Raw genomic sequence first — 20,369 nt, 5'->3', positions numbered from 1 at the left:
AGCCGAGACACAAAGACCACAGGACAATCTAAAGCCGAAAGAACGTAGAGCCCTTAAACATCTGTATACAGACCATCAAATAATGATTAAAATGGCCGACAAAGGCGGAGGTGTTGTCGTGCTTAACACTAGCGACTATGCCAAAGAGTGTTATAGGCAACTCCAAGATCCTAAATTCTATAAACGTCTAGATAACAACCCTACCATAAAGTACCAACAGGAATTGAGAGACATGTTGGATCAAGCCCTGGTGGAGGGCGCAATATCTAAGGAAGTGTTTAATTTTCTTTTTCACATGCATCCTATCACTCCCACTTTTTATTATTTGCTAAAAATCCACAAATCGCTTGTTTCACCACCCGGTCGTCCAATAATTTCAGGTATTGGGTCCCTCACAAATAATTTATCACAATTTGTAGATCACCAATTACAGGGTCACGTAGAGGGCCTGAGATCATACATTAGAGATACAAAACATTTTTTCAATAAAATAAAATAAATTAAATTGAAAGATGGATCGTCTTCTCACTTGTGATATAGAAGCCCTCTACTCAAATATCCCCCAAAAACAAGGGGTAGATGTGATCAGAAAAATTCTAGAAACAGATAATGAAATTTCGGACCCTCTACATGACCTTATTATTCAAGCCATCACGTTTATTTTAGAGCACAGTTATTTTTTATTTGATGCACAATATTATTTACAGACACGGGGGACTGCCGTGGGGACCAGATTTGCCCTGAGTTTCGCGAACCTATACATGGGTGCCTTTGAGGAGGAACTTGTGTGGGTGAACGAGCTTGGGGGGAGCCTGGTCCTCTATGGCAGATATATAGACGATTTATTTATCATTTGGGATGGGGATGAGATTTCACAATCAATTCACCAATAGTCTAAATGTCAATAATTATGGCCTAAAATTCACTTCCACTCACAGCACATCCACTATAAACTTTCTGGATATTGCGCTCTCCATCAAGAGCAACAGTATAGAAACGGAAACATATGTAAAATCAGTTGATCGAAATTGTTATTTTAAATTTGACAGCGACCATGCAAAGACCTGGAAAAATAACATTCCGAAAAGCCAGTTAGTGAGAATAAAGAGAAATTGTTCGTCAGAAGATGATTTCCAAAGACAGTCTAAAAACACTATGAAATCATTTATAGAACAAGGATATCCACAAAGTTTAGTCCAAAATGCATATAGCGAAGTCACAAAGATAAACAGAGATAAGCTTCTCATAGTAACAACACCTAAAAAGAAACAACGTATGATAGAATCAGAAGATAGAAATGTAGCATTTATAACGCAATATAATAACTGTGCACATAAAATTCAAAAAATCAATAATAAAAATATGTTCATTCTAAAACAAGATAATTTTCTAAAAGATGCCTTAGGAACAACAAAAAACAAAGTGATTTTTAGAAAGGGAGAAAATCTAAAATCAAAACTAGTAAGCAGTCATTTCAATAATAAAAAAGAAAAAAATATAAAGGAAAATGAGAAAGAGAACAAAAATTGGTTATCAAAGTTTCCAGTGGGGTTCCACAAATGTGAGAACAGTAGATGCCATACATGTATGTATGGCGAACAAAAAAGTACAGAATTTATGTCTTTTCACAAGAAAAGTACTTACAAAATAAAGGATTTTTTGAACTGCAAGACCACATATGTTATTTATCTAATAGATTGTGGGTGTGGCCTTCAATATGTCGTCCAAACCACAAGAAGCCTACATATTCACTACATGGAACATAGGCGCAATATATTAGCAGGAATAAAAACCCACCCTCTATCTAAACACATAGCCTATTGTCAACAACAATGTATTAAAAATGTACGCATCAAGGCAATAGAACATATCAATCCTACCCAAAGAGGTGGAGATCGTTTTGGGTTAATTTGCAGGAGAGAGGCCTACTGGATCTTCCAGTTAGGAACAATGGTTACCAATGGCCTAAATTATACCATTGGACTTAACAACATCTGCAACCCTGTAAATCACAATAGAATTGTCTTCCCTAGGTAAGAAATATTATATCAAATAGACCTTATATGATGATTTAATATGTAGTAGATTCCTCTATGCTTCTTGATTATGTCTCCCTTTCACTTTCCTTCTGCCCACAGCCCCCTTCTCTTTGCTTGAAACAATTATAGTCACAATGCCCCATATATATATATATATATATATATATATATATATATATATATATATATATATATATATATATCTCCTCAATCCCCTACCCCCCCCCCCCCCCCTTCCCTGTCCCCTATCCTTGATGTGGCTCGGATAGATGTGAATATGAATAGGATGTTCATAATTATTATTAAGATAAAGTAGGTTACATACTATGTATTGATATATATCGGTAGAAATTGCATGATGATCTGTTTTTTCCGATAATAACTGACTGCCCTCTGTATCCCATATGTAGGGATACAGGTAGAGATAAAGAAATATCTTTTTATTCTGCATTGAGAATGTGGTTAAAATAAGAAGAAACAAAGTATAATACAATGTCTCTCCATTTTTTGTGTACTCCTGGATAGGTACAAATACAGCATAATAACTATAAACTTGTGTTTTTTTATGGTTAAAAAATTGGGTACTTGTGTATTATCACGGCACCCAATTTCATCTAAATCGCATACAATATCGATTTTGCGTCCGATTTGCGTCCGATTTTCGGACATTTTTTTGCCGATTTCGGCCATTTCCTGCCAATTTGCATGTTATTCCATCCTTGCACACCCCCAGGAACTATGCAATGGTATGCGATGGTATGTGATGTGATTTTCATGAAAATGGCCCATATTGTACAATTAAATATCGCATAGCATTGCATGCCAGCAAGTGGCATGCAATGCGATGTGATTCGCAATGTTAAATGCACCCCCATTGTTAACGCCACTCCCACTATCAACGCCAACCCGAAGCGTGGCGAGCGCAGCGAGACCGCGAGGGGCGGCAGTACGCGTCCTCCGACCTTTTCATACCCACACTATCCACGTCGGCGTGGAGTTGATTTTAGATAGTGTGGCGAGCGCAGGGAGCCACCAAACCCAAATCGTGGCGATCGGACGCGGATTACTTTTCATGTATTCCGCGTCCCCTCGCGGGGCACGCTTCGTGCTCGGTGGCTCGCTGCGCTCGCCACACTATCTACCATCGACTCCACGCCGACGTGGACAGTGGGGGTATGAAAAGGTCGAAAGGACGCGTACCGCCGCCCCTCACGGGCTCGCTGTGCTCGCCACGCTGTGCTCGCCACGCTTCGGGTTGGCGTTGATAGTGGGGGTGGTGTTGACAATGGGGGTTCATTTAACATTGTAAGCACCCATCAGGGTGATTGTACAACTACAAATCGAATCGCTTCACATGCATCCCATGGCATGCATCACATGCCACTATATTGCATGTGATGCACTACGATGGAAATCTGGGGGTGTGCAAGGTGTGCAATGATGGAACAGCATGCAAATTGGCCAGAAAAAGTGAAAAATCGGCCGAAAATCGGCCGCAAAATCGCATCCGATTTTTGCATACGATTTGTGGCTGATTTCGTGGGCGCCGTGATAATACACAAATACCAAAAATTGTTATATTTTTTATGATTATTTTTATTATTGTGAATAAAAAATAGTGGCGACATATAGACAAAATAGAAGTAACAGATGTATATATGTGATAATAGTTTACCGTCTTTTTATTTGTATTTTATATTTCATGCTAGATATCTATATATTTTAGCAAAGATATAGTAAGGCAAACCTACTAAGGAAGTAAAATGAGACCGAGGCTTGGTTATGTAAAATACGAAGAGCTCATATTGCGCTCCAAGCATATAACATAGAGGAAATAAAACAGACATGAAACCGAGGCTTGGATAAAGGATTAATGCGCACGTGCAAAGTACAAAATAGAAGCCAGAGAAATGGCGAGTAAGTAATGACACACGCCCATAAGGGCGGTACATGCCCCGTTAAATAGCAGAGATGGGACGCACTTACGTCATCTGATGAAGCCGCTGACAACTTGTTAGGCGGGGAAACGCGTCATCTAGAAGTCCCTGTGTTGCCTGTGCATGAGTCACCGCTGATCGTGAGACCCGAAAGCCGGAGCAGAGAGTTCTAGACAAGGCTGGCAAGGCTGAAGCTACAGAACAGCCGGGCAGGGCCGGATTATAATGGAGGCACAAGGGGTCAGTGCCCCTGGGCCCCCCATTAGCTAGGGGCCCCCTGGGGTTGGCATGTATTTAAAAAAAAAAATTTTTTTTTTTAGCTAAAAGTTTTGTGCATGGGAGTGGGCTAGTGCTGCAGCTTCACCTATCTGCCAATGTGACACGGTCCCCGACATTTAGTACTAACATATCCACTATAGCACATCTTTATTAGCGCTAGCTCAAATGTTAGACACTGTTCTTCCGCACACGTGGAGCCGGAAGTAGTCACTGAACCGCAAGGTGACCCGCACCGGACTCCGGCACCTAATAGTTTTATCGCACACTCACTACAGCGCATCTTTACCAGTGACCCGCACGGGTCCCCGGCATGTAGTAATAACTCATACACTATAGCGCACCTTTAATAGCGCTAGCTCACATGGTAAACACTGTTCTTAACTTCCGTGTATGGTGACCGGAAGTCATCATGTTTACTTAGGGCTATCTCCGGATACCGGATGTGGTCACTGAGACGCACGGTGGAACGCACCGGCGTCCCGGAAGTACCACGAAGGTACTTCACCGTTAGATTTATTTCTGTTATTAGGCTCACACTTCTACCCTCCCTGCACGTATATGTGCATACAGATATGGTACATATTTAGGCACATAGTCTATATGCCCACTTGCTCCACTTAATAGCTCATTCTATTAACTTTGTTTGTCACGCCCACTCCTGCATCACAGGAAGTGAAGTCACCCACTGAGGGGTATATTAAGGAGATCCACAGAGCCACCAACACACTGGCTCCTGGAGATCCTGTGATTCCTGGCTCCTGGAGACCCTGTGACTCCTTTCACTGATAATTTTTAGGTAAGGTTGCACTCCTTGTAGACTCCATATATGATGTGTACCTTAGGGACACAAAAAATATTTTGTACCACTTGTTATTATAATTTTGATCTCTGGCTTTACTATAGAGACTGTATGTGCTAACCCGGGAACTAACAGCTACCGGGTCTGAATTAACATCCCCTTTGGATTTAGAGATATCTGCTTTCTATCCTGGTATGTTATTGATTACAATTAGAGACACTAAAAAGATTTTGTACTAGTTGTTATTATAATTTTGACCTCTGGCTTCACTATAGAGACTGTATGTACTAACCGGGAACAAACAGCCACCTGGTCTCTGAATATACATCTCCTTTGGACTTAGAGATATTTGCTTTCTATCCTGGTATGTAACTAATTATTATTAATAGCTATGTATTAGGAATCCACCCCTAATTTCGGGGATATTGTGGACTTAAATAGCACCTATTTGTTTTTAGTGGCTGCCCACTGTATATATTTCCGTTTCAACGGAGTGACATCAAACTGAAGTTACGGGTGATCACTAGTCAGCTATACCTGATACTGGGACCTTATACACACCATAATTGGTATGTAAATGACGCATTTAATGTATGCTTTCACCTAGATGATATTGTTCTATAAAGTTATATAAGGTTTTTCCCCCTTTTGACTTTGAGTCTTGATCCACCTTAAAGGTCACATCTACCCACCACTGCGAACTCCAGAACATACCATTTTTTTATACAAAGAAGCCTAACGAGGTTGATTATCTATTCTCTCTCACCCATTTCGGTATGTTATGCAAACTTTTTCTCCCTCCACCTTTGTGCATTAGTCTTTTTTGCCATTAAATCCTTAGGAGTCTCAACTCCACTCAATACCACTTTAAAACTCGCTTGGACATTTATTATGTCCCCTTCACTCTTCCCACTTATTCCGCCTTCTTCCCTCCATCTCTTTCCTTTGATTACATAAAATTATGTCTCCTTCTATGTCCTCCTCCTGATATATATGTCTACATATTCCACATTTGTCCTCTTCCTGACATATATATTTATACATTTTCCACATGTATATTCTTTTTAAAATTTAATATATATATACTGTATATGTACTTTATGTATGAAATTACTAAATGTATTATTATTTTTTTATATATAAATTTGCAGATGCTGTTTGTAATATTTTTTCTGTATTTATAAAGTCTCTTTTATTATGTATATGTAACGGCATGCTTTTACCACTTGTATAGATTGGGTCATCGCCCCTGATGAAGTCCTAAGGGACGAAACGCGTCGGGCCGCAGATCTATATACAACATAAATGAAAACCTCTAAACAGTGAAAAGAAAAATGCATTACTGAATAACCTTCAATAAATGCTTATTTGTTTTTATGAAATAATTGACTTATTACATATGTAATTTTGTAGTGGTATCTTTAGCGCACCCCTATTCTTTCCCTTTATATATATATATATATATATATATATATATATATGCAGTTGCCCATTGACCAAGTTTATATTGCCTTTACTCTGTGTTTTGACAGTGTAATAGTCTCCCATGCAGTGTGCGGCCAGTAATGACAAGTGCAAGGGGGCCCCCCTGGCTAAAGTACCCCGGGCCCCCCGAAGGCTTAATCTGGCACTGCAGCCGGGAACCCGCTCGAGGCATGGGTAATTAAAAAAAAAAGTGGATTACAAACAAAGTACTCAACAGCCACGGAGCATAAGTATACTACCCTTATTTCTACACCTTTCCGATAACAAAGCTTGATAACATCTAAAGCAATTGTGCATGGCTAAATGACTAATGACTAGTGGAAGTCTAGCTGGGAACAAGCAGAATATTTGCATTTGGAGTGTTTCTCTGGAGCTAATGAGCGCAGATAAAATTGTTCTTTGTGCTGGGAATTAGCAAAATAACATTGTCTCACCAAAGACTGCTACTAACCCCTGCTATACAAAAATGAATGATTAACTCTATACATGCCTAACCAAGCTGAGAGTCTGTTATTTCTTTCCCTTTTTCACCCAGATCAAAGTTGGTTAACTAATAGATTGCTGCTAAGAATTATCTATTAAGTGTGTTGTGCTAAACTAGAGAGCATATCAGGAACAGATAAAGTGTGCAATTATTGTGAGTGTTTTGTGATATATATACATGTGATTTATTTGTTTTATTTGGTCTCACCGGCCGGTGTTCTTATTTTTAAAGTATCAAAAATTATTTTAATAAATATGTATTGATTTTTAATCAAATTAAGAATTTAGTATGTCCTTTGGCGCCGTCTACTTTGCGTCTATCATGTTGACAGCTCTGACTAAAATATCACCAGGATACCTAATTCAGTTGGAGTTGCCGGACACTGCCCCACTGACCATCCCACTGCTGCTGCGTGGCTTCTGCACCACTCCTGAAAGGAAACAGGCGGTGAAAGCAGGCGCATTCATTTCAAACACATGCACAATTAGCACCGGTGCCCCTCAAGGATGTGTCCTCTCCCCCCTGCTCTTCTCCCTCTACACAAACGACTGCACCTCAGCAGAACAGTCAGTAAAAATTATAAAATTTGCAGACGACACAACGGTTATCGGCCTAATCATGGATGGAAACGAGTCGGCATACAGACGGGAGGTGGATCGGCTAACTAAATGGTGTAGCGGAAACAACCTTGACCTCAACCCCCTCAAAACGGTGGAGATGGTGGTGGACTTCAGAAGGAAACCAAATGCCATGCACCCACTCATAATATCTGACAGAGTAGTGTCGAGGGTCGACTCCTTCAAATTCCTAGGAACAAAGATTTCCTGCGACCTCAAATGGGGTCCCAACATCATTACAACTGTCAAGAAGGCTCAGCAGCGGTTGTTCTTCCTGAGGCAACTCAAGAAATTCAACATCCCGCAGGAGCTGCTGCTCATCTTCTACACTGCCATAGTAGAGTCTGTCCTTTGCTCCTCGATCACAATCTGGTTTGGAGGAGCAAACGAGAATGACAGACGAAAGTTGCAAAGAGTGGTGAGGATGGCAGAAAAGATCATTGGGGCGGAGCTCCCCACTGTCCAAGAACTATACCTAGCCAGGGTCAATAAGCGTGCAGGAAAGATCTTGGTGGACAAGCTACACCCTGGCCACAACCTGTTTGAACCCCTTCCGTCAGGCAGACGTTTTAGGTCCATCCCAGCAAAGACGACAAGAACTACTAAAGGCTTCTTCCCAATAGCTGTGCACCAACTAAACCGTATTGAACATACCAAATACTAACTCAAACTTTTCTAGATACATGTGAAATGTGTGTGATGTATGTTTATGCCTCTCTTCCCACCCCCTTTGTGTTCCCTGATTGATGCTGCACTGTTACCACAAAAAATTCCAAGCATACGCAAGTATACCTGGCCAATAAAGATGATTCTGATTCTGATTCTCCTGGAAAAATCTATTGGTCACACTAGAACCACGATACTCAAACCCAAATAGTTACTTTTTAGGCCCAAGTTTGAGAAAAAAAATTCATGGAACGATCATATGAATGATATGGGGGTTGATGTGTCCATAGACTGCTGCAAAAAGCATCCAGGAATATCTGGTATTAATGAGGAATAAAACAGTATGTTGACAGCTCTGACTAAAATATCACCAGGATACCTAATTCAGTTGGAGATGCCGGGCACTGCCCCACTGACCATCCCACTGCTGCTGTTTGGCTTCTGCACCACTCCTGGAAAAATCTATTGGTCACACTAGAACCATGATACTCAAACCCAAACTGTCAGGGCAGCGGCTTATGCCTACTCCGCCTGCTCCATACTTCTTCTGGCTCCACCTGTTCTTCCCAGGATTGATCTCCACTGGCCAATTAGTGCCTTCAGTCCTCCCTGTATTGACCTCTGCTGGCTCCTTTGGGTGCAGGCTAGTGGAGAGGAGCTCCATCTGCTGGGGATGCGCAAGCATCCCACACGCTCACGTGTGACCATCAGCAAAGCGGTGGGGAACGGCTTTCCTTCCAATCTCCGCTTCAGGGAGACGGGCAGGTGATTGGGAGAAGCTAGGGGCAGGGAGTGGGGGCTGCAGGGAGCCGAAGAGGGCACAGATAGAATGGGGTACACAATGTTTCCTGTGTGCATGCCCCCTTCTGTCGAAAGGCGGCGGCTGGCGTGGGGCTGCGATTGCCAGGAGCAACTCCATTGAGAGCTGCTCCATCTGTACCACATAAATGGCAAAAATTTTGGGATATGTTAGGATTTGCCACCCAGAATGGACCTTGGGATCAATTCAGACATGCTCGTTCAGGTCTGAATTTGCCCACGTCTATGATAGTGGGGGACTGCACATGTGCATAGGCGGTAATGTGCATGACCATACCCCCACACCGAGCACCTAGCGAAATCACTTTGCAAGTGTTCGCATAGTGATTGGCAGCCAGGGGGCATTCTGGGTTGGACACCCGGTGTTTCATAGGTGTGTCCATAAAAACAGTCAGCACGCCCACAGAAAAGATGGGCAGGCCCCAGGGAACGCAGGGGTTCCCCAGCCTACCCAGGATATGTAGATGATGTACATCAGTACCCTCCCACAAATGGGTAGTAAGATTTTAATTTCACAGTAAAAATTGGAGTGTAGCCAACATGAGTGGGCAGGGTCAATGGAGGGGGCAGGGCCATGCCACTGTGAGGAAAAACAAAACTTGGTTTGTGTGGGCGTGTGCCACTCAGGGGGTGCGATCTCACACAGGGTGTGAAAAGGACAGGCTACCGCTGCAGCTGCCTCTCTCCCCAAAAGAGAGAGAGCTGGGAAGAGAAGCTACCTGCAAGGGGGAAAGGGTAGTAGGCCCCGTGACCCTACATCAAACCAGGGCCTAGTTAAAGAGTATCCAATTCCCCCTCTCCCAGCCAAAATGTCAGTGGCCACTGAATATGTATATCAGACCAACTTCATTAAATTCAAAGGCAGTATATGAAGCACTTAAAAATTGCTGTACAGCAATGCGTTGCTTTCTGCTGAGGATTATGTAATGATAATGAGAATCTTTCTCACATACTAGAATGTATGGGGAGGTCTAACTGTATAATTCAAGATTGGCTTTCTACTCATAGACAATGATAATGAGTGGTGGCAGTGATAATGGGTGGCAGCAGTGACAATGGGCAATGGCAGTGATAATAGGTGGCAGAAGTGATAATGGGTGGTGGCAGTGATAATAGGTGGCAGCAGTGATAATGGGTGACAGCAGTAATAGAAAGCTAAAATGTTCACAGGATCAGGCGAGGCAGAGCTATTGCCCACCAACTAGCAGCGGGATAGAAAGCACATTTTGGGGGGAACTGTATGCTGGCAGTAGGCCTATGGAAACATAGAGATGGAAAGAGGAAATGAGGTAGCCAGACAGGCATCTTGGACAAGCTAGGAATGAGGGATAAAAGAATCATAGAGTCCAGCAGGTGAGTGGTAGAGAGTGAGAACTGAAAGGGATAGGAATAAAAAGGTTGGACGTGAGGTTGGGTATAACATGGACAGAAGAAACAACAAGGAAGGGGAGATGAAAAAAAAAAACCCAGTAAAGTGCGGGAAAAGGGGAAGGGAAAAGAGATGAGAAAAATAAACCAAAGAAGAGACAGGCAGAAATATAATGTACAGAAAGGACCACAATGGAGCAATGTCTCTCAGCTGACACCCAAAGTGGAGAATACACTGCATTCTCTCTGTGAGCACTTTCCTGCCCAGCTAACTGCCCCAGTCACTTACTTCACCTCCTGCCGTCAGCTACTCACATACCTCCCAGAATGGCCCGGAGGGTCTCGTAAATCGGGTCCCCCACACTGCTCCCTGAAAGGGTGGGCAATCTTCTTGCAGTTAGCGGGGCCCCTGCATTGACCCCCTCTTCCCCTCCCTCTACCAGTCAAAAACTGTCATTCAAGACTTTGTTGGAGGGGGGGAGGGGCTAAAATTACACAAATCTTGTCATTTAGTACCAACCCCTCCCCAAAGAGCCATGAATTATGGCATTTACCGGCATGGGGGTGGGCCACTTAAAGTCGGCAAGTATGCCTATCCATGTGATATGTGATGGCTCTCAGTGAAGCGGTTTAAATTCAAATTGGGTGCAGTAATCCAATGCATTTACAAGGACTCGCTGCTTTTTTCAAGGGTTTATATTTATACTGTTTATTTACAGGTATTTTTAAAAGCTCAAGTATTTCACTGCAATCAAACACATTTCATTAAGCTACAGAAAAGCTGTTGTCAAACTTATAGCCTACTACAGTATGATTAATGTATAGATAATATACAAATAGGAGAGCTTCAATTATAACATTTAGTCATTTGTATTATGTGCCCCTGAGTAACGCAGAGCAGCCAGGAGAGAGCGCTTCAGTTTGGCGTTGCTGGCTATTAGTATAACAGAGTGCAGGCTGGGGTAGGCAGTGGCAACGATATTGCACAGCATTATATAGACTGAGTCTCCTGATTGGTAACATACAATGACCAGGATTGAACTTATAAAGAACAGAGCATAAAAGAAAAGAAAAGAGACCATGTTCCTGACGGCACTTATGAGGGCGTCTAGTTGGCTACTAGTGAACCCTGAACCTTTGCTGCTCATATTCCGGGTGTGTTTCAGGAGCGACAAAATCAGAAGACAAATGGCTGCGCAGAATATGAGGAACGGTGCGATGGACCCTGCAAAAAAGACGATGAGCCCATTCATATAATTGAGAGTCACAGTTCCATCCCCATAGCTAGAGCTGTTACTGTCCTGGGTAGAATTCATGTAATGTACTGGGTACATGACCCAAAAACATGGCAGACTGGAGAGCAGAGACACCAGCAGTGACGTCAGGAGCAGCCAGGGGACCATCCTGGAGATGTTCATCTTCAGTCTCAGGAATAACCTGTTGCTGTAGTTTGTGATCCTCACACAGTAGAAGACACAGAGCACGGTGCCCCACCACAGGCTGCAGAGTGTCACGCATGTGACTGCAGTCACATAATACACAGAAGTCGCTATTGACATGAATGTGTGAGTGACACTTGCCACAGCTGCCTCCTGGAGACATATAATTAGAAGAATGACCCTCACCGCTCCCAGGCTGGCCATGATCATGTCAATGGTTTGCAGAGTTTGACCCTTCAGCCACCAAATGAGGATCTGTGTCACAATAAATGCATTGAGGAATAATCCGATAACTGTCACAGAGCAGCTGACACATAATAAAAGGATAAAAGTGGTAAAATCCATATTGTCTTCACAGGATGATGCAGAACTGTCAGAGCGTCTGATTCCTGCACAACCGTCTAGTCCCGTCTGATATAAGGTGCAACATGAAATGAGAACAGGTTAATATAAAGCATAGAGTTGCTTATGTTTTGCATGACATTTGGTTACCAATCTACAAATAGCTGCTGTCAGAGGAGTATTTGAATGAGTAGATTAGGGATATAAATAAATGTCAGGTACAGATACACCCTCAAAGATGCAGCCTAAATATAACACACAGCGCAAGATGGCGTGAGTGAGTTGCTGACTCCAGAAAGTAAATCCCTACACACAGAATCCATCTGCCCCTACAGGGGTGCAGGCCATACTTGCCTACCTGACCCTTTCCATGCGGGAGAAAATGCTCTGTTTCTGGACTTTCCTGGTAATGTATGATTGCCAGTGCCAGGTAAAGGTGTTTCACCACAGGTGATGGCAATCCTACATTACCAGGGAAGTCCAGGAACAGAGCATTTTCTGCCGCATGGAGAGAGTCAGGTAGGCAAGTATGGTGCAGGCTCATGTGCTTTGTTCAGCACTCAGTTCCTCCAGACTGTGGAAGCCATTACAATCAATCTAAAATCCTCACAGCAAAGCACTGATTGAGCCATGAGCATCTTAGATTGATTGTAGGGTCTGCCACAGTCTGAATGAATAGAGTGCTGCTCAGTAGTGCTAGCAGACAATCCGTTATGGCCCCAATCAGTCCCCTCTCTGCAACTGACCCCGAGTCCAGCATCATACGGGGAGAAACCCAATGGAGGAACAATAGGCTTATAGAACTGCCGGTACTCTTTACCTAGAAGGGCGCCAGCGATTGAAATCGCGGTCGTCGGGGGTAAAAATCGCGGTCATCGCGGTCATCGCGGGCATCGCGGGTAAATCGGGATGGCCGCGATGCCCGCGATGACCGCGATTTTCCCATAGGGAACAATGTTAAAAAGGCTGATTGACCGCGATTTGACTGTTAAATGCCTCAATGGACCCGATTTGGCCCTAGGAATCAATGTTAAATGGGCCACAGAGCCCAAATAAGCACAATTAACCCTTAAATGTCCCCCCCAATTTTTAACGCCACCCCACGATCCACGCAAACCCGAAGCGTGGCGAGCGCAGCAAGCCCGCGAGGGGCGGCGGTACGCGTCCTCCGACCTGTTCATGCCCTACTATCCACTAGGGCGTGGAGTGAGAATATAATAGTGTGGCGAGCGGACGCGGATACCTTCACAGTTATACGCGTCCCCTCGCGGGCTTCACAGGTGTCCGTGGCGACGCCGACACCTGTGAAGCCCGCGAGGGGACGCGTCTACCTGTGAAGGTATCCGCGTCCCCTCGCGGGGCTCGCTGCGCTCGCCACGCTTCGGGCTCGGTGGCTCGCTGCGCTCGCCACACTATTATATTCTCACTCCACGCCCTAGTGGATAGTAGGGCATGAAAAGGTCGGAGGACGCGTACCGCCGCCCCTCGCGGGCTCGCTGCGCTCGCCACGCTTCGGGTTCGCGTGGATCGTGGGGTGGCGTTAAAAATTGGGGGGGACATTTAAGGGTTAATGGGCTCTGTGGCCCATTTAACATTGATTTCTATGGCCAAATCGGGTCCATTGAGCCATTTCACAGTAAAATCGGGTCCATCGCGCCTTTTAACATTGATTCCTATGGGAAATCGTGAGCATCGCGTCGCGGGCATCGCGGGTACATTTATGGCCGGCCGCGACGCGACCGACACGATTTCCATGTTTAACATGGGTTTCAATGGGAAATCGCGGGCATCGCGTCGGTCGCGTCGCGGCCAGACATAAATGTACCCGCGATGCCCGCGACGGGCGCCCTTCTAGGTAAAGAGTACCGAACTGCCATTAGAAAGAGCAAAATGGAGTTCTGTGCACCACCTCAAATCTGGCTCTAACTGACAGCAGGCACGGGGATCCCCTGATACTCTCTTTATGCACGTTACATCTGCCCTATCTGCAGTGCAGCATGGTTTTGTCCATTTTGAGAACAAATTTGTCCTGAGATCAAGTCTCAATTAGGCCTTAAGTTTTATTTATATAAAGTAGTGCACTTTCTCCAAGAGGACTCAAGGCGCTTTACAGACATGAAAACAGTGCACATAAAACAGAAAAGAGACCTAAGAAAAAACCTTGAGAGTAAGCAAAATGCAGGATTGGTGCGGGCATTTTGAATAACAGTAACATTCCACACTAACAAGGTACCACATGAGGCAGCCATTTTGGGTGCACTGTGTAGGATTACGCTGTGTAGAATTCTTAATTTGCCCCTAGAAGCAACGGATGGATATAAAAATGGCGCTATAGGTGATATACGATGTAGAAAGATACAGTATCATAAAGGTATTTTAAAAAACAAATAACAACAAATAGAAGAAATTACACAAAATAAAGTGTAGAGTAAAAATAGGACGTGGTTTGTTTACTAAGGCAACAGTGGAGACAGCATCAAAAAATGGAGACTGTCAACGCTTCCCAGCCACACATTGCGTTACCTGTGAAATGCTGGCCTTCATCGGCTGTCCCTGTTGGCGTCCTGCTGTTGCCTCTGTGACATTCCATCCCGGCCGGCCACACCGGCCTTGGCGCCATTCTCCTTAATGGGCAGCACCATGCATTTCCTGGTCATCTGACCCTGAGAGACCCAGTCAGGACTGGTTCCCCTGTAGGGAGAGACGCAGCGGTCGAAGTGGGGCGGTATACGGGGGTATGGCATACCCCCACTTTAATCTGAAGATAAAAAAAAAAAGTTTTTTTTCCCCCTCAGGATGCTCTCTGATCACTCAGCAGCACATATTGTGCTTTTGTAATACCCCTGTACAACGGGGCAGTCTGGCAGGGGACGTTGATGTACAGGGGGGTGTCCGAAGGTGCGCACTATATTCACTTTTTACTTTTCCATACCCCCACTTCAAAATTTCCATACCCCCACTTCAAAATTTCCACTTCGACCACTGGAGAGACGCCTTAGCCAATCAGCTCACAGCAAGAGGTATAAAGCCCAGCTCAGGGAACAGAACCCTGTCAGTGCTTTGCTGTCTATCAGCCTTTAGTGAGCTCCTGCTTATCTCTGTTTCCAAGACACAGTGCAATTACCAGCTTCAACACTCCCTGACTCCAGGGGCGAAATGTAATAGACTTAGGCCCGCCCACCAGCCAATCATGGACTGGTATGGGGGTTTTCCCGGACCATCATTGGCTGGTGGATGGGCCTAAGCCCCAGTCTGGGGGCGGAGCCCCAGATGTAAACAGAACATCGGAGCGTGGTGACCAGTGCATGGCACCCGGAGAAGCGCAGGAGACGTCTGTGAGTATGTTTTCTCTCCACAGGTACCCCAGTGGATTCTACTGGAGAAGGGGACCGATCTTCTATCAACATAGGTATGTGTGGATGTATGGGCTCCGTGTGTAATAAAGTTGTACTGTACGTGTGTGTATTTATTTAATTATTTGTGCTACTGTGGGACAACAAGTCTTTATTGCCCCACATGCTTGGACTTGTGGTTCTCCAAGTCCCTGCATGTGTGCAGGCTTGCTGGGACTCGTTGTTCCACAGCAGTATACAATAGTTTTTCTTTCTTTTTTACACAATTATCAGCTTGATGCCCACCGCCCAGGGGCATCGAGGACAGCCCCGAGCTTCAGCATGGGCAGGTAAGTTCTGGAGGGGGGGAGGGCCTTCTTTGGGGGGTCCCCACTCCCACAGGACCCCTGCCAATGCTGACCGGTCAGGGGGTGAATGCTTTGGCCGGGGGGACTTGTATAAAAAGTCTCCGCCCGGCTGTGGCATTACCCTGCTGGCTGGTTGGGCCATCAGATATCAATAGAAGACACATAAATTTGCATGGCTTACATAAAATATACACCGTATAATGTATTTATGATCTAAAAGTTGTACAGAGAAGAGAAAAAAAAGGACAGATAAAGTAGCGCAGAGAGAAGTGTGGTTTGGCAAACCACATACTGTAGGAGAAAGGAGGAAGAAAAGAAGTAGAGATGGTGGGGGGTGAACAGTGATAGTGCCCAACTGGATCTTCCCAAGGCTCTGTCTACGTAATGCAGTCATGTGTGCTTTACAGATGAGCACTGGGCTACAGGATCACTGAATACAGATCTAGCACAGTAACTACAAATTAAATATATATAGTACAGCATTCCACATGGATCAGGGTTGCAGACTTCTTAAATCTCCTCTCTGGGAGAAGCCCGGAGAGGAGACATTTAGCAGGAGTTCAGGGGTGGGGCTTGAATGTGATGTCATTAAGCCCCGCCCCCACATTGGGAAATTACCAGATTTGCACATCTCTGTGGAGGGGGCGGGGCTAAAATGACATGATTATGACCCCCTCATTGGAGTTAAGCATATCAGGGTATTTAAATGGTGGGGGTGGGGGCAGCCGCGATCAGGGGGGGGAGTAGGGGTCCCCCAGAAACCGGGAGGAACCGATTTTCGGGACCATCCCTGACAGGGATACAGGCAATTCATGTGAAACATAACACTCACTCATGCTTTAATTCCTTTTGTTCCTATATTTATTTATTTACAGTTTATATATCGCGCAGCATATTCCGTTGCGCTTAGTTTCTACCACAAAAAGGATGCAAACATCATAACGAAGGAAAAAAATTTCAGGCGCTTTTAGAACAATTACCAAAGGCTGATTATATCTGACCTATTACCTGTAGGTGCTGCTTATAACAGTCTCCCATATACAGAGGGCCTATTATTACTCCTTGGACTGTGAAAGTAGTCTTTATGTTTTATGGTGTATGTCAGTGTGTCTTTTATTGATTTGCATATTCTTTGTTTAATGTGTAATAAATATTTTTTTTATATTACAAACTGATTCATTCATTGTTCCAAAGTGCCCTAAGTGCCCCACTTTTACTTTCTATTTTCAAAACATTATAATGCACCCTAGTATGTGTTGTCTAATAATCAAACTGAAATATGTAAAACACACATCATGCAGAATTAGTTACACTACAGCTGTAATAACTGAAGGTCACATCAGAGGTTATGATTGCAGAGCAGCTCGTAGGCGCAGGTGAATTAGTGCAGCATCTGTGATGTCTTTTGTGCGCAACGCAGAGCAGCAAGGAGAGAGCGCTTCAGTTTTGCATGGCTGTATATTAACAGAATAGAGTGCAGGCTGGGGTAGGCAAAGACACAAACACTGCACAATAAATCATAGAATGAGTCTCCTATCTGGAAGCTTAAAATCATCAAGTACGAACTTACAACATACAGGGAATAAAATAACAGAAAAGAGACCATGTTCTTGATGACACATTTGTGGGCGTCTAGTTGGATATTAGTGAACCCTGAGTCTTTGCTGCTCATATTCCGGGTGTGCTTCAGCAGGGACACAATCAGAAGACAAATGGCTGCGCAGAATATGAGGTACGGTGCGATGGATCCTCCGAAATAGACGATGAGCACATTCACATAATTGGCATCCGCAGTTCCATTCCCATAGCTAGAGCTGTTATTGTCCTGGGTAGAGTTCATGTGGTGTTCTGGGTACATGTACCATATGGTGGGCAGACTGGAGAGAAGAGACACCAGCAGTGACGTCAGGAGGAGCCAGGGGACCATCCTGGAGATGTTCATCTTCAGTCTCAGGAATAACCTGTTGCTGTAGTTTGTGATCTTCACGCAGTAGAAGACACAGAGCACCGCACCCCACCACAGGCTGCAGAGTGTCACAAATGCCACTGCAGTGATGTAATATACGGAATTCTTAAGTGTGATGAATGAATTTGCAACATTCGCCACAGCAGCCTCCTTGAGACCCATAATAAGAAGACTGATCCTCACCGCTCCCAGACTGGCCATGATAATGTCAACGGTTTGCAGAGTTTGACCCTTCAGCCACCAAAATAGGATCTTTATCACAATAAATGCATTGAGCAATAATCCGATAGATATCACAGAGCAACAAACAGATGACAGTAAAATAAAGGTGACATTATTCATGTTTTCTGAGTTCCGGATTTCTTCGTAACCATTAAGAACTCTCCCGATTATTGCAGGCACTGATGTGATCCGAGTCTAAGGTAACATTAAATACAGTGTTGCTGCCTGTTTGTTTTGCATGAAGTTTCCTACAGCTCTGCAAATAGCTCGATCAGTGTCATCATTGCATTTGAATGCGGTGAATACTGGTTTGAATGAAATGTCACACCGTGTCCATCTAGGAGCAATGTCCGGACATTTGCATGGGTTATTAATGATATTAGATTTTACCTGGATTTTGTCTATGATATAGCAGAGAATATATATGTTGGGGTTTATTTCTCAAAAAATAATTACCCATGCTGTGTTATGATCAGCTTTCCAGATATACAACTATTGCTCATAATTCATGTGCAGTCTATATAGCAAATATATGTACTATACATACAGATGGGACGCTCGCGCACGCCCCGTGGCAACGGAGCTTTCCCTGGGTCCCCGACACTGCCCAGCCGCCATGATACTGGGACACACGTGCTCCTCAGTCCCTATCACCGGCGCTCGCCAGAGAAGAGAACCTGGCGGGCACCGGCATTAAATGAGGCCAGCTACATCTGTACATTGCATTACCCTACAAATGCATTACCCTTACCCCAACAGCTTGCATTGATTCTCAATTCTTACAAAATTCTTATTAAGTTTTTAAACCAACAAATCTCCAGGCACCAGCTCTGTACCAATAAGGAGCCACAAGACTTTGGGGTCTATACAGTATGTACTAATTAAAAAAGGCAATAAAATCCCCATTTTGCAGGTACAGTATTAATGCATTTCTCCTACCGATGGAACCGCTGTCATTCAGCGGGGGTATGGCGGTTGGATCACCAACTGCCAGAAGAGGACACGCGTGCACGAAATGCTTGTGCATCCCTTCCAATGGAGCTCACGATCGCCACTCATACCCCTTCCTGTCTCCCAGAAGTGGAGACTTGCAGGGTTTGCGTCCCACGCCACCCGGAAACTGGGACGCACGTGCGTGTGAGACGCTCACACGTCCCAATCAGATAGAGCGCCTATCCACCGACAATCGCCATCGGGGGCATTCTGGCATCCTGGCGAGCCCCAGTGTTGATCAAGGTGGCTATTGTGGCATGTGGTGTTGCCGGTGAGTTTACAGCTTATATTCATCCACCAGATGTTGCTTTTGAAAATCACCATTGTGCATGTGTGAGGTCTCCAATGAAATACAGTACAGTACTATAGCCCAAGAACTACTTTACTGTGTGTTAAATGCAGTAATGTGTGTTTTACAGATGAGCACTGGATCACTAAATACAGATCTAGCACAGTAACTACAAATTAAATATATATAGTACAGCAATCCACATGGATACAGGGCTGTAGATTGCTTTAAATTGACGTGAATGATATCACTTACTCACTCGTGCTTTAATTCCTTTTGTTTCTTTATTAATTTATTGAGTTACAGATTATATGGCGCAGCAGATTCCGTTGAGCTTTACAATTGTAAACAACAGTGATTAAACAAACTGGGTAGAAACAAACCAACATAGAGGAAGGAGGGCCCTATATATGCTATATGCTAATGTACAGTACTGTATGTCACCACGCTGCATTGATTGTTAAACTGCATGGTCGGAAAGTGGTTAAAAAAACATTTATTTATTTTTTTGCGGAGAAGATGCTTGTAAAGCCGTTCCCATAATGACATCAGGTGTGAATGAGCTGACTCGCCTACTGTATGGTACACTATCCATTGTGGCCTAGCTGGTAAGGCCACAACATGCTATGTGCTGCACCTAAGGTTTGGATGCTGCTCAGGAGCAATTATTATTTTTTTGTAATTTCACTGTTTTATTCATTTTTTCGTACATTAAAAAAAAGAAAAAAAAATTTGGAGTTCTGAAACAGGCACATCAGGAGGGATTTATTCCAACTAAAATCTTGAATTCATTGTGCGTAAAGTTTCCTAGAGTCCCCATATTGTATTCACTCCCCAAGATTCATAAGAATCCCACTTAACCACCAGGGAGGCCAATTATATCGGCCCGAGAATCACTGCTGCAACCGGTGTCCCAATTATTGGA

At 44.1% G+C, this 20,369-nt stretch overlaps 1 protein-coding gene across 1 annotated transcript; it reads right to left on the bottom strand.

Moving 5' to 3' along the window:
• Window positions 1–17,355: 17,355 nt before the first annotated feature.
• Window positions 17,356–18,141, bottom strand: LOC146063058 (taste receptor type 2 member 39-like). Its single transcript, XM_083175072.1, has one exon. It carries the CDS (start codon window positions 18,139–18,141, stop codon window positions 17,356–17,358), a length of 786 nt encoding a protein of 261 aa, XP_083031198.1.
• Between the last annotated feature and the right edge of the window lie 2,228 nt (window positions 18,142–20,369).

The sequence above is a fragment of the Crinia signifera genome, chromosome 3 (assembly GCF_055691185.1).
Source record: "Crinia signifera chromosome 3, ASM5569118v1, whole genome shotgun sequence".
Taxonomy (NCBI): Eukaryota; Metazoa; Chordata; class Amphibia; order Anura; family Myobatrachidae; genus Crinia; species Crinia signifera.
This window is presented reverse-complemented; position numbering and strand designations above follow the sequence as displayed.